The sequence below is a fragment of the Gekko japonicus genome, unplaced genomic scaffold (genome assembly GCF_001447785.1).
Source record: "Gekko japonicus isolate JY-2015 unplaced genomic scaffold, Gekko_japonicus_V1.1 scaffold88, whole genome shotgun sequence".
NCBI classification, from domain to species: Eukaryota; Metazoa; Chordata; class Lepidosauria; order Squamata; family Gekkonidae; genus Gekko; species Gekko japonicus.
Genome location: NW_015160209.1, coordinates 900,771 through 925,031, shown reverse-complemented (window position 1 = coordinate 925,031; position 24,261 = coordinate 900,771). Strand labels below are relative to the sequence as shown.

At 46.5% G+C, this 24,261-nt stretch overlaps 1 protein-coding gene across 1 annotated transcript in view; it reads left to right on the top strand.

The window, feature by feature from the left end:
• Positions 1-24,261, top strand: part of PREX2 (phosphatidylinositol-3,4,5-trisphosphate-dependent Rac exchange factor 2) — a 221,094-nt gene that overhangs the window by 101,940 nt on the left and 94,893 nt on the right. Inside the window, exons 16-19 of the mRNA XM_015408888.1 lie at positions 3,186-3,328; positions 8,218-8,310; positions 19,682-19,830; positions 20,377-20,462. Of these exons, the coding sequence (XP_015264374.1) occupies positions 3,186-3,328; positions 8,218-8,310; positions 19,682-19,830; positions 20,377-20,462 (471 nt within the window). The remainder of the gene's footprint in view (positions 1-3,185; positions 3,329-8,217; positions 8,311-19,681; positions 19,831-20,376; positions 20,463-24,261) is intronic.

Genomic DNA, 24,261 nt, shown 5'->3' with positions numbered 1-24,261 from the left:
TCCTGCTGCTCCTAATAATCTTCTGGCCACTAAACCTCTCCTTTTCGAGCAAATGATTTTAGGATAATGTCGCCACCAAGTTTCTCTTGTACTCACAAATTCACTTCTTGGGCTTCTTCTTCTGTGTTATTTACTTGAAGTTTTTAAATCCAAACATGGTTAAAATGGGTGGTTGTAGCTACGTAGAGCATGGCGTCCATGCTCCACCCCACAAGTCGCTCCTGCTTTGGGGCAATAATGGACATCCCCCACATTTGCCAGCTGTGGGAGGGGCCAGAACAGAGCTCCCTGCTCCAGGCCTCTCTCCAGGAGGTCTGGCGGAGTTCTCCCGGCAACCAGGACACTCCAAAAGTAGCAAAAAGGGGTCAGGCGGCTCAGAGCAAACTGAAAGCCACCCGGCGCCGCGCCGTGCCAAATTCCGGTCAGTTCGCCCTGCTATTTTCTAGCAGCCCTCCATCCCTTTTCTGAAAGTCCCCATAGCCTTTCCCCCTTTCCTGTTTTCTTCTCTCTTTCCCACCCCACCTACCAACCTATCTTCATCTGTCCTATTTTGAGCTTTTGTTCCTTCCCTCCCCCTGGTAGCTTCTCCCTAGGAAATCTCTGACCCAGTTGTGCAGTAGGGATGGGCACAAACTGCGTTTTTGTGTTGGGTTCATGGTTTGTGACTGAACCACAAACTGAATCGAATTGATATATTTTTTAATTTATTAATTGAATTTATACCCTGCCCTCCCCATCCTCCTGTGCTGTTCTTATAGGTTCGTGGACCATTTAAAGTTTAAAACCCTGCTTTCTGCTCCTCTGAGCCATTTAAACCTAACAGCTGTGTAGCAGGGAACTCCCAGCGACTGAGCTGTTTCTTGTTAACAGCCATTTAAACCCTACTTTCTGCTCTTCACAAACCATCGTGAACCACCATGAATTATGTCAAAATTTGAGGTAGTTCATCCCAGTTTGTGAACCTTGAACAGGCCAAAATTTGTGACAAACTTTGGTTTGTCAGTCAGTTTGTACCCATCCATATTGTGCAGTGCTGGCCACCAGGCTGGGCCAGGCCCAGTTGTGCAGTTGAGAACCTGCAAAGACTTGAGAGGGGCACCTAACTTTCCCCAGTTTTTCTTCCCCAAATTATACCCTCTTTTTTCTTTCCCTCCTCCTGGCAGCAACCATATCCTCATTTTGCTTGCTTCCTTCTTTCCACCCACCAAGCAACCTACTTTTTATCGGCTCCTCCTCTTCAGCTGTATTTATTTATTTTTTCATTTATACCCCCGTTTCTCCACAATGGGGATCCAAAACACCTTACGTCAATCTCTTTTCCTCCATTTTATCTTCACAACAACCCTGTGAGGTAAGTTAGGCTGAGAATGTATAACTGCTTTAAGTTCACCCAGTGAGCTTCCACAGCAGAGTGGGGATTCAGACCTGGGTATCCAAGATCCTAGTCCAGCAGTCTAACTGCTACACATACTGCCTTTTTGTAGGATCCTAGTCCAGCAGTCTTAACTGCTACACATACTGCCTTTTTGTAGGATGGCTGCTGTTGAGCAGTAGCAAGCAGTTATATATGGGTGAGTCTTGCAAGTGGTAGTAAGTTGCCTGATGGTTGCTGCCTGGCCCGGCCCCAACAATTCCTCTGTCATAGGCCAAAATAATCTTGAAAAGGGCCCTTCCCCTCCCCCTAACTTTTACTGACAGAATCAAAGGCTTAAAGGCTGGCAGTGCTATTGTGGTTGCATAGCCACTGAGAGCATTTGTTTCTTAAAGCTACAGGTGTTCCTTTTGTTATTGGTAGGGGAATTAACTCCCTAGTGTATTTTTTCTTAAATTTCAAATTTTTCTGAAAATCTGGGGTCTTTTTAGGGTTGGTTGAAAGATATGTCATATCTATTTATGTCTGGGCTATGGCTGGCAACGTTGAGAATTAGATATACTGATTATATTTTTTAATACTTCAGAGGATTGCACTGTTGTGTGATGTCTCTTTGCACATGCACTCCCCTCCCTTTTACTAGAATCCCTATGGTCCACTGATGCATTTAGAGTTTATGAAGCATGAATGCATACTCAGGATCTCCTAAGCTTAAACATGACTGATCTATGTTGTGATTTTTAGTATGCACTTTTGATTGAAAAAATAATGGCTTGATGTGGATAAGGTCTATGTGGTCCAGTGTTCTTACCAAGAATCCCTACAGTTGCCAACCACAAGGTAGTACATGGGAAATGACAAGAAATCTACCCCATATCAGTGAACAAAAACTAGCTTTTCTCCACTAAGTTTTTGCAAAAATTACTTTTCAGCTTTGTAACTAAGCAATTTTCTTTCCATTTTAGAATCTCACTTAGCAAGCTGGACTTTCCCCCCAACTAAATGAAAAATAACTCACTTTCCCCCTGAATTTTGGATCTATCCTGCCAGTCTACTCTGTGAGCTTCTGACCTTCCCATTTGAGAACTTCTACTTTCTCCCCCCAATTTTACCAGTGGGACAGTAGGAACAAGCTTTCTTTCTGGAGCCCCTGTCACCTCTCCTCATGTTTGTCCTCCTCCCTCTAGTGCCAAATGCTGCAATTATAGCTCACCAAGGTGCCTGGTAAAAGTAGTTCTTCGAGTCTCCTGGGTCCATGCTATATTTCATAGTGTTCCTTGTCGTGGAACAGTATACCTGCTGTGGCAACATTCAGAGGTGGGGGAAGGATTCAGTGCTGATGCCACTTCTGTCTGTGGCTAGGGATACCAGCCCTAGATTGGGAAATACCTGGAGATTTTGGGGGATGAAGCCTGGAGAGAGAGGGGTTTGGGGAGGGGTGGGACTTCAGTATAGTACAATGCCATAGAATCCACCCGCCAAACCAGCCATTTTCTCCAGGGGAACTGATCTTGGTCATGTGGAGATCAGTTGTAAAAACAGGGGATCCCAAGGCCCCACCTGGAGGTTAGTAATCCTAACTGGGGTGGGAGGGAGAATGAGATTCTGTAACTCAAACTGCAATGCAAGATGAAGAGCTCTTGGGGCTGTAACACCTCAGTTTGCTGGCAGCATTGGAAGCATCCATTAATATTCCAGGCCTAGGAATAAAGCACATAGATGGAATCATTATTAGAATTCTACAATGTCTGAAGTAAAAGGTATATGTCATATGAGACAAAATAAATTAATATTTTATTTGTGTATTGAACAGTATTGGAAAAAAGTGAATTTAAAGATGAACCTCTGCTCTTTCGTTTTTTCGCGGATGAAGAAATGGAAGGCTCAGACATGAAACACAGGCTTATGAAACATGATTTAAAAGTAGTGGAAAATGTAATAGCCAAATCACTGTTGGTAAGTTTTAAAAAATGTATATTTGTATTTTTCCATTTTGCCAATATATTCAGTACATTTGTGATGTATGAAATATATTATTTTTAACATAATAGATGGTAGTTGTGAGTCAACAAGGCAACATTTTTTGGGGTAACAAAGATGGTTGAGTAGAAGGACTCACTGACAGGTAAGCAGGTGGATAAGTGATTAAACTTATGCAAGCAGGTATGTAGATTGACCATCTGCCTATATGAGTTGTACAAACTGAAGATCCAGGCCTGTGTATAGAACCAGAATGGGATTCTGTTGACCTCTAATCTCTCCTGGCCTAGAATCTGAAATAACTTTCTTGGTCATCTGCAGAACAACATAGTTGAAATTAACTGTTGCCTTTTACTTGTAACCTTTTTTGGTCAGATGGGAAGCAAGGAGTATGAGCCCCATCCACCTGTGCCAGTGAAGCAGGTCCATATCACATTTAAATGCTTGAGAAGTTACCGGTTTGGCCCATGTTTTGTTCTCCAGTCATGAACAAGGAGCTGATTTTTTGAATATCAGTTTGACTATTCAGTGACTGGTTCATGGATGTTTGACAAGCTGCTTCATTGTATTTTTTCTTGGTGCAATTTTCTCTGTCATGCCATTGGAAGGCTGCAAGGAGAGTTCTCCCCATGGGATCAGTTCCTTTACAGCTTTGTTGGGCAGTCTGGTTTGAACTGGGCTGCCCAGCAGAACCCCACCCAAGCCTGTAGGGAAGGCAGGATTAGCTGGGGTGGTGCAGAGCTGCCAGCTCCATGCCGTTTTGGTTGGGGCTGGCTCACTCAAATAAAAGCTGAAAAATTGGCTTTTTTCAAGCTGATCATGGAACATGGATCATCGGAGCTTTTGAGACGCAACTTGGGAGATCCGTGGGGGCCGGGCTCGGAGACGCTGCTTAGGAACTCTGAGGGGCCAAAACAACAGTGGCCTCCTAGTGGTGATCGGGCGAACAACCAGCCGACCGGTGACCTCTAGTGGTGACTGGGTGAACTCTCTACTTGTCGGCAGGGCGGTTGCTTAAGATCTGACGCTGCCTAGTAATAGGGGTAAATGAGTGAATGACTTTGCCTAGTAATAGGGGTGAATGAGTGCTGGTGGCTGTGTGTGGATGATGTCTGGCTATTAGCGAATGAATGCTGGGTGGAAGTGTTGTCTGACTAGGAGTACTGGGGATAGGGCTATTTAATTGTATTAGGTGTTGTAATTTTTTTATTGTTATTTCCTAGTTGACCGGTTGAGTTAGAAACATTATTTTAGCAGCATTCTAGTTTTTAGTAGCAGGGCATTATTAGTTTTAGCCTGTTGGTTCAGGAGTGGTGCGTGGACCATCCTGTCTGCTTTTGACCTGGCGGTCTGAAGTACAACGAAGACGGCCAGGGGGACTGAACTATGTCGGAGCAGCAAATTCCGGTGCTCTTGGGGAGGGGGAAGTTTAGCGGTGGGCCTAGGCATGATATTAAGGGAAGGATGCGGAGACTGCGAGTGGCTCAGCGCCCTTCCAGCCTACAGCTCATCCCAAGGGTGGCTGCCAGTGGGGCCAGGATTGATAACCCCCTTCCGTCATTGGTGTTGTGCAACGCCAGGTCCATTAACAACAAAACCACAACCCTTCGGAATTTTGTGTTGGAACATCAGGCGGACCTGGCGTGCGTGACCGAGACCTGGGTGAGGGAGGGTGAGACGGTAGCTCTCACCCAGCTTGCCCCCCCCCCGGTTATTCAGTCCTTCATCAATCATGGACTAGGGGGCAGGGGGAGGAGTGGCTATTTTCATTCGGGAGGCTTACTCCTTCAGGGCGCTCCCGTCCGTGGAGATCGCGGGCTTAGAGTGTGTTGGCGTGATGCTGGAGGCTGTGGAGAGTGTGGCGATCTGGCTGGTGTACCGACCGCCTAATGCACTGGCCAGTAGCCTGCTGTCCCTGCTGGAGGTCGTATCAGGCTGGGCGATGGATCACCCTAGACTGATTGTCCTGGTTGATTTCAACGTCCATGCCGAGGATGCGACCTCCAGCTGGGCTACGGACCTTGTGTCATCCATGGCGGCGCTGGGACTCTCGCAGTTTGTATTGGCCCCCACTCATTGGGCCGGTCACATGCTCGATTTGATCTTTGTGGCGGGGGTGATGGTGGGTCGGATCTCTGCTGAGGCAGTGCCATGGTCCGACCACCTGGCCCTGAAGGCCCATCTGAATGTTCCACCCTGACCTTTTCTAGGCGATGAGCAGATTTATGCTCGCCCGCGAAGCCAGATGGACCCGTTGCAGTTTCAGAGGGCTCTGCGGGATCCGAGGCCCCCTGGTGGCTCATTGGATGAGCTGGTGGAGGACTGGGAATTCCGGCTCTCCGTAGCCATCAACGAGATCGCTCCCAGGTGTCCTCTCCGGACTCAATTGAAGCGGGCTCCTTGGTATACCCAGGAGCTGCAGCTGATGAAGTGAGAACTGAGACGACTAGAGAGACGGTGGCGTCGCTCTCGCGATGAGGCGTCAAGAGCATCTTATAGGACGTTTATGAGATCCTATGAGATGGCAGCTAAGGCTGCTAAGAAGAATTTCTTTGCAGCTGAGATTGCATCTGCAAGCTCATGCCCGGCCCAATTATTTAGTACGATTCGGTCCTTGACAGACCTGCCACAGGGCAGGCGAAATGATAGGGAATTGGATATTGGCTGTGAGGCCTTTGCGAGCTATTTTGCAGATAAAGTCTTGACGCTCCACCGCGACCTCCCCGCCACGATTGAGACAGTAAGCGAACTCGAGGCCCCTTGCGAGTCCTCGGTTCCGGGTTTAGAGTGCTTTCGCCCACTCAGCCTGGACGAAGCTGACAGATTGCTTGTTTCTGTGCGCCCAACCACATACGACCTTGATCCGTGCCCCTCCTGGCTCATTAAAGCGGGTCATGAGGGGTTTCGAGGTGCTCTGCGGGAGATTGTCAACAAGTCCCTTACTGAGGGACGATTCCCCGGAGCACTCAAGGAGGCGATGGTCCGCCCTCTCCTTAAAAAGCCATCTCTGGACCCGGCCGAATTGGCCAACTATCGGGCAGTGTCCAATTTGACCTATTTGGGCAAATTGATAGAGAGGGCGGTGGCGACACAGTTACAGGGCTTTCTGGATGACTCTTCAGTCCTGGATTCCTTCCAGTCCGGCTTCCGCCTGGGTCACGGGATGGAGACTTTTCTGGTTGCCCTGACAAATGATCTCCGAAGGCATCTGGATCGAGGTGGTGTGGCGGCATTGCTGCTGTTAGATCTGTCGGCCACATTCGATACGGTCAACCATCAGCTGCTGACCCACCGCCTTGCCAACGTGGGGATTCAGGGGCTTGCCCTATAATGGTTTGCCTCTTTTCTCCAAGGTCGGGGACAGAGGGTGGCGATTGGGGATCAGCGCTCCCGGAGGCATCCTCTTGAGTGTGGGGTGCCTCAGGGGGCAGTGCTTCCCCCAATATTATTTAACACCTATATGCACCCCCTCGCCCAGATTGCTTGGAGTAATGGGCGGGGGTGTCATCAATACGCAGATGACACCCAGCTCTATCTAATGTTGGGCGGCCGGTCAGACTCCAACCTGGATGACCTTCATCGGGCATTGCAAGCTGTGGCTGGTTGGCTCAGGCTGAGTCGACTGAAGCTAAACCCGGCGAAGACAGAGGTCCTGGGCCTAGGTCGGGTCATTTCAGGGTTGGGGTTCCCTCTCCTGGCCTTCGACGGGGCGCCTTTGGTGCTGGCGCCGAGGGTTAGGAGTTTGGGGGTGCTCCTGGACTCCTCTTTAACGATGGAGGCCCAGGTAGCAGCCACTTTTAAGTCAGCCTTCTACCACCTGTGGCTGGCACGGCAGTTGGCTCCCTACCTTGACCGCGATTACTTGGCTATGGTGATCCACGTGACTGTCACCTTGAGGTTAGACTACTGCAACGCTCTCTACATGGGGCTGCCTTTGTCGCAGATCCGGAAGCTGCAGCTGGTGCAGAATGCAGCAGCCAGGCTGTTGATGGGTCTCCCTAGGCTGGATCACATCCAGCCTGTCCTGAAGGCGCTGCACTGGCTACCAATAGCGTACCGGGTCCGCTTCAAAGTGCTGGTTCTTACCTATAAAACCCTACATGGCCAGGGTCCAGCTTACCTAAGGGACCGCCTTTCCCCATGTTTCCCCAAGGGCACTACGGTCTGGGGCAAAACATCTTTTGGTCGTCCCAGCCCCTAGAGATGTTAAATATGCTGCGACTAGGGCCAGGGCTTTTTTGGTGGCGGCTCCTATCTGGTGGAATGAGCTCCCAGAGGAGACCAGGGCCCTGCAGGACCTTATGCAGTTCCGCAGGGCCTGCAAGACAGCGCTCTTCTGCCAGGCTTTTGAGTAGGAGCCGCCACTGTCACTGTAGCACCATCGCGTTGCCATCTGGGCGACGTGAACTGGCCTTGGGAATGGAGAACGGACATGGTGAAGACCGATCAAGAAGAGACAGTAGTGCCCCCTGAAACATTGTATTGGAGTCCCCACCTCGGATGATATTATGTGAGCACTGATTTTAAATGTAAAATGTAATTTGATTGTTTTATTGGTTTTATTGTTATGTACGGCATTTGCCTCTTGTTAGCCGCCCTGAGCCCATGTGGAAGGGTGGGATATAAATCAAATAAATAAATAAATAAATAATCTGTATTCAGCATAATAAATATCTGAAAAATACCTTATCAGTATTTTTCAGGTATTTATTCAGTTCGGTTTATACCAAATGCACACCGCTAGTAGTAATCCTAGCACTTGATGGAGGCTCATAGGAAAACAGGGTATTAGGTACTCACATTTGAACACATGTATAATGTTCTGTAATTTTTATATTAATTCAAATCTTTCCCCCCCTTTCCAGATTAAATCAACTGAAGGAAGCTATGGTTTTGGCTTAGAAGACAAAAACAAAGTGCCGATAATTAAAGCAGTAGAAAATGGATCAAATGCTGAGGTGATAAGTACATTAGTATCATTTATCATTAGTATAATTAGTATATATCATTTATCATTAGTATTTCTCGTAAACTTGCTCTACTTTTAATGTCAAAGGAATATGGTTTGAAAAGGCTGCTATAGAATGTTGCTATTCACTTCAGTTTGGAAAATAGCTCTGCATGTGTAGTAAGAAACATGCATGGCACTGCTTGAGTATTGAATAGACTAGAGAGACAGTTTACACTGGAGCTGTCTGTGCATGGTAACTCTAAATTATCCTTACAACATTTAAATTATTTTTAAAATCATGGTAGCATTGTTTAAAATTGTTCTTGGTTGCATTAAAACCTTGTAATTTAGAACACGAGAAGTAGTAAGCTGATAGGCTGCTGTATTTTAGAGTAATGGTGTTTTTGAGAAAGAAGTCTGTAATATAATTGCCCCCCCAGACGGAAGAAATAGTCAGACAACAAGGTTGGATGAAACAAGGCCACTTTATTAAATTATTAACTTTTTAACTTAACGGCAAAGGACAACCATGAAAACAGCGGCACGGCCGGGCCTGGCGTCGCTTCGACTCCCATCCTCAAACCATAGGAAGGCAAGACACCGGTGGCCCCCCGGGTTGGAGCCAACCATAAGTCGCTTACAATCCCGGCCGAGCCAAGATTGGGATGCGCCCTCAGGAGCCCTCAAGCACCACCGCATGGCCAGCACTGAGTCTCCGTCGTGACCATCCCCATAGGCGGTCTGCAAGCCTCACCCAGGTCGCACGGCTACAAGGTTGGTCGAGCAGACCCCTCTACCCACACCCGGGGTTATTAAGTGGTGCTTGCTGGCTGCTGAACTGTATTTTAACCTAATTCTGCTCCCGCAAGGGCCAAGCCTCTGCTTAGTCCCCTGCGCCCACTCAAACGCCCTTGCCACAAGTCCTGAAGGAAGATTTCATTTCCCTTCTCGGAAAGGTGCACACCATCCCCTCTGTACAGATCCGGAAAATCAAGCCGAATCTGGGGATAAGGCAAGTAGTGGCCCAATCCAACCTTCAACAGTTTATAAAACTCCCCATTGGCTCTACGCCGAGCCCTCTCGATCCCTTTAGGATCCAAAGCGTTACGCCAAACCCGGCGCGGAATCATGGCCGACCAAAGAATTACCGTGCCTGGCCATCGGCGCTTAATGCACTCCAGGTCATCCCTGGCTTGCAACACAAGGGCCTTCCCCTTCAGGAATCCCAAGTCGTTCCCCCTTAGGTGGAGAACCAACACATCTGGCGGCAAGGCTGAACTGGCCTGAAATAAAAGAGGGAGAAGGCCCGGCCAACGAAGGCCCCGGCGGCCCCTCCACTCTACCGTAGCCCACTGGCTGAGGCCCAGTTGCGAACCAATGGCCGATCGATTGGCCCGATGAGCCACCCAGAAGATGTAGCTGTGTCCGGAGATGAGAATCCGTCTCCTGCCACAAAACACAGCTCCTAGGAAGAAACAACAGTGAACTCCGGAACCAACAGCGTGAATAGCATTGCAAACAATAACTCAAACCAAGGAAAGAGGACGCACATAACGTTTGTAAGCAGCAGAACGCCACCTGCCCACTCTCTGAATGTCAGTAGTGGGATAGCCTAAGGCCGCCGCCGTGGAAGCAGCTCCTATTCTGAAGGAATGAGTGCCAAATTTCACTTCAGAAAGGCCTAACAATTCCAAAGCCCGGGCTGTAACAGCCCAAAACTGGTGCTTTGTCAGCGGACTACCATCAGCATGGATAAAGAGGTATCTGTCCGCCATGCCCCTAAAAGCCCTGTACTGAGACAAAGCCAATACAGGGCACAGCTCAGAGTCGGAACAGACACCCAACTTGACCACTGACCCTTTATGCCGCTGGTCAGTTTTGGATCCCCTGATCGTGATGTGCACCTCCTTTCCCTTAAATTGAAGGTCCCGAATGTGCAAAGCCCTGCCCGACTGGTCAGTCTTGGACGTCGCTACAAGCTTGCTTACTCTAAGTGCCCCAAAGAATGCCAGCAGCGAAGCCGCGTGGAACAGGCAGGCTTCAAAACCGGAAATGCACACTCTGGACCATGTTGCTTGCAATCCCCTCAGCACTGCAGGTGAAATAGGACGCCTTTGGTCTTTTAAGGCCCCCCTTTCCCTGGTCCAGCCTTCCAACATCTTTCTGATCTGAAAGTCCCCAGTGACTTCCTTAAAACCCATAGCCTTGCTAGCGAATGCAAGGGCAGAAAGACGTCCCCGTATGGAGCTAACAGCCAAACCTGCATCCTTTAAATAAACAGAGTAATGCATCAGCTGCTCCAACGCAATGGGCCAGACCCTGGGATAGCCCTCTAGCTTTCTAAACTCCTCGAATTGGCGAACTGACCATTCATAGCCTCTTCATGTGCTAGGGGCGATGGCGAGGCCTATTGCCCTGCAAGCCTCGGCCCTCCAACCTGCCATAGCTCCGGGGGCATCCTTGCCGGCAGAAGATCGGCGTCTGGAGCAAGCTGACGAAACCTCTCCATCTGTTTGCGAGAGAGAGCGTCAGCTACACCATTGTCCACCCCCGGCACATGCCTAGCTAAAAACAGTGTGTTGAGCCGCAGGCATCGCAGTGTAAAGGCTCGAACCAGGCACATTACCCGTGGTGATCTAGATGTGAGGGAATTGATGACGTGTACCACTGCCAAATTATCGCACCAAAAGTGCACTGTGTTATTCGCCAACTCATTCCCCCACAGCCAAACCGCCACTACAGTGGGGAAGAACTCCAGGTATGTCAGGTCTCTGGTAAACCCAGCAGAAACCCAGTCCTCAGGCACACCAGTGCCCACGAAAATAACCTCCAAAGCCCTGGGACCCTGCGGCATCTGACATGACCTGCAGCTCTGCTTCGAGCTTTAAGTCCTCCCGCCAAAAAGAGACTCCATTAAAGGAAGTCAAAAATTCCTGCCAAACCATGAGGTCATCCTTCATTGCGCTGTTCACACGCACCCTGTGATGCGGCCGCCGAAGCCCAGCCATTGCATCACACAGCCTGCGCAAGAAGGCCCGACCAGGGGCCACCACTTTACATGCGAAGTTAAGGTGCCCCACTAGCTGCTGGATTTCCCTCAGTGAAGCCTTCCTCAGAGAAAGGAATCCAAAAATACGATCCCTCAGGGCTGTGATTTTTTCCATGGGCAGTCGGGATGTCTGGGCCACTGTATCCAGCTCCACGCCCAGAAAAACCAACCTCTGTGCAGGGCCTTCAGTCTTTTCATGGGCCAAAGGAACCCCCAGCTCCGTGGCTAAATCCTGAAACCCTTGTAGGAGCTGGGCACATCTACCTGTTCCCTGAGGACCCACAAAAAGAAAATCATCCAAATAGTGTGCAACTTCCTGAAGGCCCGTCTTGGCTCATAAAGCCCATTCCAGGAATGAACTGAAGCGCTCAAACGCAGCACATGACACAGAACATCCCATGGGCAAAGGCCTGTCCATGAAGAACTGGCCATCAAAGGAGAAACCCAGCAGCTCGAAATCATCTGGATGCACGGGGAGGAGGCGAAATGCCGACTTAATATCGCACTTCGCCAACTCTGCCCCCCAACCACAGCGCCGCACAATCCGTACCGCTTGGTCAAAGGAGGTGTACCTCACCGTGCACAGATAATCAGGAATGGCATCATTAACCTTGGGGATATGAAAGGTGATGAATTAAACGAAATTCACCAGGTGCTTTTTTAGGCACAATCCCCAGAGGTGAAACTCTCAAATTAGGGATCGGTGGTGCAGAAAATGGGCCCAGAACACGGCCCTCTTCCAATTCCTTGTCAATCTTTTTTCTCACCACCAACTCCATGCCCTTAACTGATTTAAGATTAGAGGCCATAAACGGGGCCCTAACTCCCTGAAAGGGGATTCGAAAACCAAACGTGAAACCTTCTAACAAGTAAACTCTGTCCACTACGAGCCGTCAGGCTTATTGGACTGGGGCCCTTTACCAGTGGAGGAGGATGAACCGCCCCTTCCTCTCCGCCTCTGATTCCTGCCAGGCGTTCTTCGTGGACAAGATTGGAAGGCGTGGGGGCTGCCACACACAGGGCATTCATGCCGGAATGGGCATGACTTCCTGTCACATACCCCCCGGGACCCAAAATCCCAACAGAGCAAGCGGGGTTGAACCGCCTGCCCCGTGACACCACGGGAAGTATTGGTCCCCTGTAAACGCTGCACGATGTGGCCACTATGTGAGCGTTCAACAGCCGCTAAGTCAGGCGTGGACATAATTTGAAGCCACAGATGAGGATGCATCCTATCCCATGGAAGCATGGGATTCATAGCAGCCCTCATCTGGAACTCCTCATCATATTTAAGCCATGCCGGGCCCGGGAAGCCCGTATAGGCCTTATAAATTATGTCCAAGTACTGGAACAACGCCGGTGACCTCAAAGGCTGAGACCGAGACAACACACCAGCATAAATCAAATATCCTGCCAGCCAGTTGGCCCAGGTCCTGTCGACCTTCTTTCTCCTCAATATCTCCTTTTCCTTGTCATCCATCTCCTCTTTATGCTTCTTCTCTAAATCCCGGTAAAGAAGGCTAAAGAGGTCGATTAAATAAATCACCTTTACAAATGTTTTCTTTCGTTGCGGGCAAAAGGTGATCGCCCAAGGGCAAGGCGGTATCACCAAAAGGCATCGCGGATGCCGACGCAGCAGTGTAAGGGTTCACCCAAGGAGGGGTACACCCTGTACTACCCCAAGGACCAGCCGGAACATACCCCCAGGGGGACTGCATAGCTTGCGAAGGGGGCCCCCAAGCCCAGGACTGCGTATTATCGCCAGAGCTTTTTGCAGCGCCGGTCTGTGAGGCAGACGATGCCCCAGAGCCAGAACCTTGACCCCAAGGCCCCTACGGCCACATCAAGCTCATTTGCAGTGCCGGGTCCCACATACCACTAGGACCAGGCTGGACATGCTCCACCACTTCCACTCGCCCGCAGCCGCTCCAGACACCCCGGTATCACACCCATCATCAGGCACAACAGCCCCAGACCTAGATTCAAGTAAAGAAAGTCGGTTAACGATCTCATCCCGAAACTTCTTTCTCTCAGCCCGTCATCGTTGCTTGCGGTCCGGCACCGGAACCGCTTGATGGGGGGCGGGAACCGTAGCAGACTTGGCTTGCTCCAAAGCAGCAAGCCTATCCAAAATTGCATGCTGCTCTGTCCTCTCGTCCTCATTGTCAGATGATGAAGGAACAGTTACAGGCGGGGGAGCTGGCATGAGCCTCTTAGGCGCGGGCCCTTTTCCTTTCGCCCGTCCTTTCCCCTTCTTAGATGCCATTATAGTCAGGAATTACACAAAGGGCCGCCTGGTAACCCACAAATGCCGCCCACAGAAGCCCTCACAAAATGGCCACCACTGAACACCAACTTAAAATGGCCACCTCTCAAACTGCCTCAGCCCGGCAACAGAGGATGTGCCGTATAAGTGGTCCTCACAATGGCCGCCCAACTCCCTGGCACAATGTTAGGAGCGAGGCAAAGAGGGGGGAATAAAACCACCCAAAGCTAACCACTAGGGCCCCGCGGCCTCACCAACCGCCTACAGCAACCAGGGCAGCAGAAAGCAGCCCGGCGTGAATGGGGGGGGGAGGTCAATGTGTATCTTTTTTTAACTCGTTGGAGCAGCCCACAAAGGGGGCCGCCCTGTGCTGCACTGTCCGCCGGCCCCACCAAACGGGGGAGAGCGGAGCAAGCCTATTAAGGCTGCCAGGCTCCGCTCCCCCTATTGGAGCTAAGGCTCCACCGCAGCCTGCCTGCCTACTCCTCCTCACGAGAAGGCAAACGCGGCCCCCACGAGGCACGCTTGGGCTGTCTCATGCGGGGCCGGATTGTTTTATACTGTTGGACCCATAAGCATGTGTTTATTTCATGTAGATTTTTAAAAGTTAACATAATAAATGAGAGTGTTAAGCTGCACCAATAGTGTCATAATTTAAAGCAGGTTTCTCACACATGGGAATGGGGAAGGGTATGGGAACTGGAGAAAGGAGAGTGACAAGTAATTGTTCATGTCTTATTAGTGATAAATTAGTGATAAAGCCATCAAAGCTAATAACTGATTTCACAGAAAATAAGTTTTAATCATAAAGAATAAGTTTTAATGATATTCATATCACTAAAGGGAAGAAATGAATTCATTGGTCCTTGACATAATATACCTTATGATTGAGATGAACTGGCACGTGAAGAAAACTGTGGGAGTACATGAAAAATACTCTGGGTCTACCTGAACAGGAAATATACCCAAGAACACCTTATCCATATTTTTCAGGTATATTTCAGTTTCCCAAATGTGTCTTGGATTTTTTGGAAGAACCAAAAAAAATCCCCGGAAAAAAATCCTGGATATTTTCGGGAATTACCAGCAAAACCAGCAAGGAGAACTTTCTCTGCACGATTGGCTCCTGGGCAGGCTCTGTTGGGCAATTTGGACTAAACCGGGTTCCCCAGAAGAGCCCCAGCAGAGCCTGCAGGGAGAGTTTTCCCCACAGATTTGACTGCTTGGTGAGCTCTTTTGGGCAGTCCGGTTTAAAGGGGCTGCCCAAAAGAACCCCAGCTGAGCCACCTCTCAGCTGTTTTAGCAGCTTTGTCACTGCTTTTTTTTTTTTGGTGTTTTTTGGGTCAAGTATATTGGAACAAAAAAATGGAATTCCCTAAAACTCCCAGATCCAAATACTTCACTGGTATTAGGATTCGGTTTCCCCCCCGGGAATCCTGTTTTTTTTCTCCTGTGTTCAATACACCTGAACCGAAAAAAAGGGAGAGAGAAAAATGCTCACCCAAAATGTAGTAAAGTAAAGGTAAAGGTTTTCCTTGCTTGAAAGCTAGTCGAATCCGACTCTAGGGGGCGGTGCTCATCTCCATTTCCAAGCCAAAGAGCCAGCACTGTCCAAAGACTTCTCCGTGGTCATGTGGCTGGCATGACTAAATGCCATTGCACACGGAACGCTGTTACCTTCTCACCAAAGTGGTACCTATTTATCTACTTGCAATTTCTTGCTTTCAAACTGCTAGGTTGGCAGGAGCTGGGGTCACAGATGGGAGCTCACACTGTCACGCGGCACTACATAAATATGAGAGTGTAAAAGAAGAAATGTTGAAGATACAGAGCTAGCTGTATATAGTTAATAATTATTATACAACCCTTTCCCCTTAATGGGAACCCAAAAGTGCTTACAATATTGTTCACCCTGCCTCCATTTTATTCTCAGAACTCCTTGGACTGAAAGAAAGAGTCACCCAGCTAGCCTCCATTGGAAACTGGGGTTTCGTACCTGGGTCTTCCAGACTCTAGGAGCTTTCCATATGGAAACATGTTTGTATGGCTTCCCCATTGATGTGGTGGCTGCCAATATAGTGTAGTGGCAACAGGGCTTCTGCAAGGCAGGTTTCCTTGCAGTTCTCTTTCCCTAGCAGCAGACATCACCCCCTCTCCAGAGTCCTTGAGGCTTTTCCATTTTTTTTTTATACTGGCCATTTCATATATTTATTTATTCATTTAAGTTTATATCCCACCTTAACCCACAAGTGGGTTCAGGGTGGCTTATGACATTAAGTAAAACAATAATTAATCGATAAATAATAATTCATAAAATTAGCTGTTGCAGTTAAAATTCCTGATGGGAGCTTACAAATTCTAATTACAGTGCCTGCTGTGCCAGTGTCAGGAAGGGAACAGGCTCTGTGCCAGTGTCAGGAAGGGCACATTTCTCTTAAACAGACCCGAGTCAGCTGGTGCTGGTGCCAAGTTGGTAAAGGCAGGAAGGTAAATTGGGAAGCAGGAAGGCAAATTGGGCAGATTAAATGAGCGAAACAGGGAAGGCTGATGTTATTTGGACATCTGCCACCTCCACCAAAAGCCTGGCAGAACAGCTCCATTTTGCAGGCCCTGTGGAATTGTAATGAATTCACAGAGCCCTGATCTCATCCGGGAGCATGTTTCACCAGGCAGGAGCCAGGGCTGAAAAGGCCCCGGCCCCGGTCAAGACAAGGCATACATCCTTTGGACCAGGGACTGCTAAGCAGTACTACTCAGTTGAGCATAAGGCTCTTTGGGGCACATCTGGGGAAAGACGGTCCCATAGGTATGCTGGTCCTTGGCCACATAGGGTCTTGAAAATTAGTACCATAACCTTGAATCTGATCTGGTACTCAACTGGCAACCAATGCAGCTGGCGCAGCACTGGCTGAATGTATGTCTGCATAGATGTCCCAGTCAGCAGGCACACCACTGCCTTTTGGAGCAGCTGAAGGTTCCAGGTCAGACTCAAGGGTAAGCCTGTGTAGAGCCAAGGACCTTCCAGTTTGTTTACTGTTAACTGTAGCCAGCAAGTTGCAGCAGAGCAACAGGACTTTGTCCACTAAATAGCTCGCAAATGCCTCAGTGCCAATAGCCAATTCTGTATCATTTTGTTTCCCCTGTAGCAGGGAAGTTAGTGATCTAATTGTTCTAAATAATTGGGCTGGGCAAGAGCTTATGGACGCAATGGAGGCTGCGTAGAAGTCCTTCTTAGTGGCCTTCATTGCCATCTCATAGGCTTTCCTAAATGTTCTATAAGATATTCTTGCTATATATATTTCATTATATAAAATTATATATAATTTTCATAATTATATTGATATATTGTCATAACAATTGTGAAAACTGAATTTCCTCCTGCTGGTTGTGGTGGGTAGAGGAAATGGTCACCATGCAGATGTGGTCAGGGAGCATGGCTGCCATGTGGGTGGGAAAACACACAGTAGTTATCTCAGCTTTACTGCAATATTTCCCAAAACTTCACAGAATAATAGGTTTGAGAAAGATCAGAGAAAATCTGGGGGAACCTTGGGAGGTGCATAAATGATTTCCAGAAGCTTTGGCTCCAGAGCAGATAGCCAGTTCACAAATGGTCCTAGTCCAACCACACTGGTTAGACATAGCAAACAGAGAAAGAGATATTTACTGGCCAGCACTCCAGCAGTTGGTGGGGAAAAGAAATTAAGAACCAATGATGGCATGCTGTCACTTCTGGGATCACACCTCTCTAGGAATTAGCAGAAGCTCTTTAGTAGAACCATAGTTTCTCACAATTCCTAGAGAGAACTGATGTCACTTCTGTGGAAAACCTGGAAGTAACACCAGTCCTTTTTTGGAATTGCTGAAAACTCTATGGTTTAACCATTGGCTGCCCCCCCATGCCTCCCTGCTGGTTGCCAAGCCAGGCAACCCTAATTTACACAAGGGTTGAGAACACTGTTTTAGCCCTAGAAACTTGTATTTACTGTTGGATATAAATTTCTTTTTCGTCTTCTGTTAGGATAGTTCTTCTCTTCATTATGTAGATTGGGGTCTTTGGCACTGTTAGAATTCTAACACATCGTGGTGGGTATAGCCACAAAATGCCTGCTATAGGAGGTAGAGCAAACCACAAAATGCCTGCTGCAGCTTACCTTCAGTCACACAGTGAAGGTCTTTGTACTGCTGCCACCGCCACCAAAGTAGTATTTTAAAAATCTGCACAGCCAATCAGATCCCCAGCGGCTAGTCAGAAGTCTTGCTCAGCAAAAGCCCACTTTCTAAAAACACTTGGTGAGTGTCAGCAGGCACCATGGCACCCACGGGTACCATGTTGAAGTCCCTTGGCAGAGCTGTTTGCCACATGCTTCTGGCCCACCTGTCATGACTTTGTAAATGGCGTGGATTTAGATGGTTGCCTTAGGCTCCAAGTAGAAATGTTTTGGTCCTTGTTCAGATCAGAGTGGATCATTTTTGACTGCTTCATGTTGTTCGTGGTGATATAAACAGGCCTGGTCTTGAGACTGGTTAGCTCTTAACTAGGGGTGGCATGTATAGTGCAGGTTGCTAGAACATAAGTAGGGCTAACTGGCAAGTACCCTAAGTCACTTGAGGATGGGTCATTCCTAAAACACATCATCATTGGCTTGAGTAGCCAGGTGAGAAGGGGAGGGTTGCCTTGCACGTTGGTTTAGCACTTCTCAGCATAGTTAATGAATAAAAGGTAAAGGTTTACCTTGCTTGAAAGCCAGTCGAATCCGACTCTAGGGTTGCAGTGCTCATCTCCGTTTTCAAGCCGAAGAGCCAGCGCTGTCCGAAGACGTTTCCGTGGTCATGTGGCCGGCATGACTAAACACCAAGGCACACAGAACGCTGTTACCTTCCCACTGAAGTGTTACCTATTTATCTACTTGCAATTTCTTGAATTCGAACTGCTAGGTTGGCAGGAGCTGGAACTAGAGATGGGAGCTCACGCCATCATGCGGCACCCGGGTCTTGAACTGCTGAACTACTGACCTGCCACAGCCTGCAGTTCAGTGTCTTAACCACTTGAGCCACCGCAGCTCCAGTTAATGAGTAGGTTAGGCTAAACTGGTGGTAATGCTAGCCAAATCTAAAACAGAGTGGAATTACCCCCAAATGGAGGTAGCACACTTAAAAGTTAAAAATGAAAAATGTGATCATGCAGATTAGCTATTTATTAAAATCTAGTTTAACTCATATGTAGGTGTCTTGTGATGGTTACAAATGAAACAGGATTATTAATGACAAGCAGGTGATTATATCCAGCCTTGGTTTTGTTATTAAACACATGATGAATATTCCAGTTTGGTGTAGTGGTTAAGTGTGCAGACTCTAATCTGGGAGAACCAGGTTTGATTCCCCACTCCTCCACTTGCACCTGGCTGGATGACCTTGGGCAAGCTAAGAGCTGTTCTTGAAAAAGAGCAGTTTCTGTCAAGAGCTCTCTCAGCCCCACCTACCTCACAGGGTGTCTGTTGTGGGGAGGGGAAGGGAAAGGAGTTTGTAAGCCGCTCTGAGACATCTTTGGGTAGTAAGGGCGGGGTATAAATCCAATCTCTTCTTCTTCTTCTTCCTTGAGAAATATTCCCATTTCATCCAGAATCCCAGCGCTGTTGGCAATTGTATTGTCACACTAACCTGGACATGAATGGTTTTGTAACTTTAGATATCTGTTCACAAACCCTAAACATTTAGCAAATTCTGCAATTTTCAAATGCAGGTCTCCCTCTAAATTAATATAAAAAGAAGGTGAGTTAAATAATCCAACACACATTTTAATTTCTTAATCTATGACTGTAGAGGCTTACGTAAATGGAAATAAAAAACAAAGCTGTACTTTTCAGTAGTCTGAATTTATAAAACCTGTACTTTCAGTAGAGTGTTTTGGTCTTTTAGGAAAAATATATTGTGTAAATTTCACAACAGTGGGCATGATACATCATAACTTTTCATTGCCTTCCTCTGTGCAATCAAAGGAAATAAGTGCATCAATGGTCTCTTTAAAATAACTTATTGTATTTGCCTTGTTTTCTTACCTAGATGGCAGGCCTGGAAGTTGGAAAAAAGATCTTTGCCATTAATGGTGACCTAATTTTTTTGAGACCCTTCAGTGAAGTGCATAGCTTTCTGAAAGCATGTTTAAGCAGCAGAAAACCCCTCAGGGTGCTTGTGAGCACAAAGCCCAGGGAGTAAGTCATTTCTTTGATTTAGGAAATTGCAAAGCTGATCAAAATGCATTTACAAAGGCATAGATATTATGCTGGTAGAACAGAAGAAGCTCCTTTAGTACTAAACATCAAATACCCGGAAAAAGGACATAGGGGTTCTCTGATTGAAGAGAGTGATAGTTGAAAGGGGCTTTAAACAATTTAAGTTCTTAGTAGAGAGTGTTTTTGAATAATTGTATTAAATATTAAATTTATCTTCATTTTAATGACATTTTGTCAGCAATATGGGGAAAAATGGTTAAATACACACAATGCATAATATACAGTGGTTTTATAAAACTTATAAGCAATTTTTGAAGATTATGAAATAACCTGTTTAGTAAACAGTCATGTTAACAGTGCTTATATATACTATTTTACCAAAACTTAAGCTTTGTGAAAAGACTATGTGTGAGATGTTTCTGAAGCCTTAGAATATTTTTTAATAGATAGAAATCGTTAATTTGACAAATGACAAGAAACATGTTAGCATAGGATCATTTACACTGAAGTTTATTTTGCTGTCAGGACAGTGAAGATCCCTGACTCTGTGGATGGTCTTGGATTCCAAATACGAGGTTTTGGTCCTTCTGTTGTCCATGCTGTTGGAAAAGGTAGGAATTGGGATTTAAGTGGTTTTAATGATGATGGAAGTCTTTTAGGAACACAAAAACCATAAAATACATACAACATGCAAGGGAATAAGTAAATCACATAATTGATGTTTGACTTGGTTCTTGCTTTCAGCAAAATATCTGAAATAAAAAGTCATCCCACTTGCATAGAGAAGTGGCCCAGTAACTTTGTTCTTTTATGACATTGTCACCTGCAGTTTGTTTATTCATGTAGTATGTTTTATGCTGTCTTTTCAGGAATCTGCTTGAGGTGGTTTACAATATAAAAAATAATAAAAACAAAATATATTAATTAAAACTCAGCATTAAAAAAGCCCATCCTGGCACAAAAATGTGTCACATAAAAACAGACCGCAGACAGCTTAACATAGCAATATCCAGGCTAAAATATTGTTTAAAAATTAGCCCCTTAATTAAAAGTTTGGGTGAACAGCAGTGTTTTGGCTTGGTACCCAGGGCTATTTTTGGGCAGGAACGCACAGGAACGGAGTTCCAGCTGGCTCCCAAGTTGGCCACACCCAGCAGGAACTCATTAGCATAATAGGCCACACCCAACAGCAGAAACTCATTAGGATTGGCTACATTAGGAGTGTGTGGCCTAACATGCAAAGGAGTTCCTGCTACAAAAAAGCCCTGGGTTTTGACAACAAACAAGGTAAACAGAATAACAAGCAAAAGGTGGGTGTGGCTGGATAACCACACTTCTGGTAACATGGGGGTGCGTCCTAATGTGCTAATGAGCTGTGCTGTCAGGGGTGTGGCCTAATATGCTAATAGATTTCTGCTGTTGGGTGTGGCCTATTATGCTAATGAGTTCCTGCTGGGCTTTTTCTACAAAAAGAGCCCTGTCAATGGTACCTAAAATAAAATCAAATATGTGCCAGGCAAGGCTCAATGGAATGTGCTTTCCACAAAGACATCTTGTTGCTGAAAAATCCCTATCTCATTGCCGCCCATCTCACCTGTGAAGGGGGACACAGAGAGTAGGGCTTGTGAGGCAGATCTTAAACTGATAAGCTGGACAATATGGGAGGAGGTGATCATTTAGTAAACAAAGTACAGCCACTAGCAGTTGAACACATGAAACTGCCTTATACTGAATCAGACCATTGGTCCAAGGTTAATATTGTTTACTCAGACTGGCAGTGGCTTTCCGGGGTCTCAGGCAGAGGTCTTTCACATCATCTACTACCTAGTCCTTTTTACTGGAGATTTCAGGGACCTTCTTCATGACAAGCAGAAGTTCTGTTATTGAGTCACAGCCCCTCTCCAGTTTTGTTTCTGTAAACAGAAAACCATCTATAGTATAAAACTACCCCTCAAAACTTTGCTGATTTTTGGTATCAGGGTGCTATTTTGTTCCTTCCTGCTTGCATACCATACAGAGATCAAAATGTCCCATTAGACAGGAAAAGTAGCCATGAATTTAAAACGGGATGAGTGTGTTTTGTCTATGTACACTCTGGAAGCACATTTTCACAGCACTGTAAAATGTGGTTGGTGCACATTTCTAGCAGGCTGTTATTTTTATTAGTTATTTATTTATGTTATTTATAGTCCACCTTTCTCACTTGGACTGAAGGTGGATTACACAGAGTGAATCAATACAGTTGACAGGATGGGATGTTGAGTGAACAATGCAATAGGAATTAAGGTTGTCGAACCAACCAGAAGTCTAGAAACAGAACTTAAGCAAAGCATTAATGTTAACATGATAAAAAAAAATTACATTGTAGGATCCTGGTTTCCGCACAGCAATGTAGTCCACAGTTAGAGATGTCATGTTTTAATGATGAAATGTTTTAATTAGTTGCTATAGCCTTCGACAACAAATGTTTTAATGTTTTGATGTTTGCTGCGTTGCGGACCTTATTTGGGTGGAAAGGCAGCATAAAAGTGTTTTAAATTTAAAAAAAAAGAAATATTTATGTGCAGGATTCTGATTTTTGCTACCCAAATATTACAGCCTTTTTGATAAGCAGACAATTATTAGTATAACATATCACACTGATGAGTTTCCTGATAACTTGTGCCTTGTCTTAGCCAGAATATCTCTAGACTCTGTTCTACTGTGCTACTTTGGCTTTCTTCCTAGAAGTGCAGCACAGGGGCAGCAGGTTGAGCAAAAAATCCATGAAAATCACGTAACTACTCTTATGCAAGCAGGGCAGCTTTGGACCTTACCCTATATAGCTTCACCATATTAGGCATCCTTGTGGTGGTTCAGCCTTCCCACTTGCCCTTGCCTCTGGGCCAGCAGTAGAAATGGGGGAGGGGGCAGAAATGGCATTGCGTGATGTGTTGACATCGCCCAGAAGTGATGATAATGATGTTTTGTGCAATGTCATTTTTGCCCCTTGCAATGCCTTCAAAGCCCCTATAGGACTTAACTAGGTTTTATTTATTTATTTATTTATTTATTTATTTGATTTTACCCCACCCTCCCCGCCAAGGCAGGCTCAGGGCAGCTTACAGAAGAACCAATAGGGAAACAACAATACAAATATTAATATAAAATACACAGGTTATTAAAAACAATTGACAAAATGATGGTGGTATCATTACAATAAAGTGCGTTTATCGGTCCATCCATTATTGGCGGGCTCAGGCTGGAGATAGGTTGGCACCGGGCATAGATGATAACACGGCTGCTACCTAAATGCCTGGTGGAAGAGCTCCATTTTCGTGGCCCTGCGAAACTGTGTGAGGTCTCACAGGGCCCTGATCTCATCCGGGAGCTCATTCCAGTAGATTGGAGCTGCCAAAGAAAAGGCCCTGGTCCTGGTCGATATCAGCCTGGCATCCTTAGGACCAGGGAGGGCCAAATGGTTTTGCGACCCTGACCACAGTGCTCTCTGGGGAACGTGTGGGGAAAGGCAGTCCCCCAGGTAGGCAGGTCCCTGACCATAAAGGGCTTTAAAGGTCAAAACCAGCACCTTGAAGCGAACTTGGTATGCTAGGTTCTTCAGGATTAACCAGCTAAGGGCAATAAGGTGACGAGACTCTCTTTAAGCTGGGCAGTGAAAAGCAAATTGGAATGACCCCTATGATTGAAGGCAAGAATTTAAGTGGAACAGTTCTGGAAAAAGGAGAAGGGACTTTGTTTTGAGATGGCCAGTTCCTGATACAGCAAGATGGTGCCACAGGGAAGAAGAAAGAGGAAAACAGCAATGGAAGAGAAAATGAGACTGTGTTATATCTACTGAGGGAGACTCACAGTTATTTTGCTTTTAATGGTGAAGGGAAAAATAACGGTTAAATGAGATGCCATTGTTCTCTGAAATTTGTGTCTAAGTTAAATAGCGATTCTCCTGGACTACTCTTCAAATAGTCAGATTTGTTGGGAAGTTTTCAGAAGCTATGATGATGAGTGATCACTCTCAATGTTAAAGAAAGCTTTTTACTATTGTTAAGCAAACTTTTTACAAGCTGTATGTGATCTCCAACCCTTGGGGTTTTAGTGGGTTTTCTTTTCTTTCTCCTATAGCGTGTAGTCTCCCTCCCTAATTTCGTTGTAGTTTTTAGTAAATGCAAATAAAAAATCCCCTACGGGGGGCCATTAAAAAAAGATTAACCAGCTAAGATGTAATAAATAGGTTGTTTGTATTTGGTATTTGGTAAGATGTATTTAAGGGCTGCACTAGTCACTAAGAGATTAAAAAAATAGGGCCAAGGAGAAAGTAAAAGGGCTGTACCAATCACTAAGAAGTAAAGGCCGATGGTGCAAAATAAAGTAAAACTATATTTTATTACTCAGTTAAATTCTTTAAATTCCCTA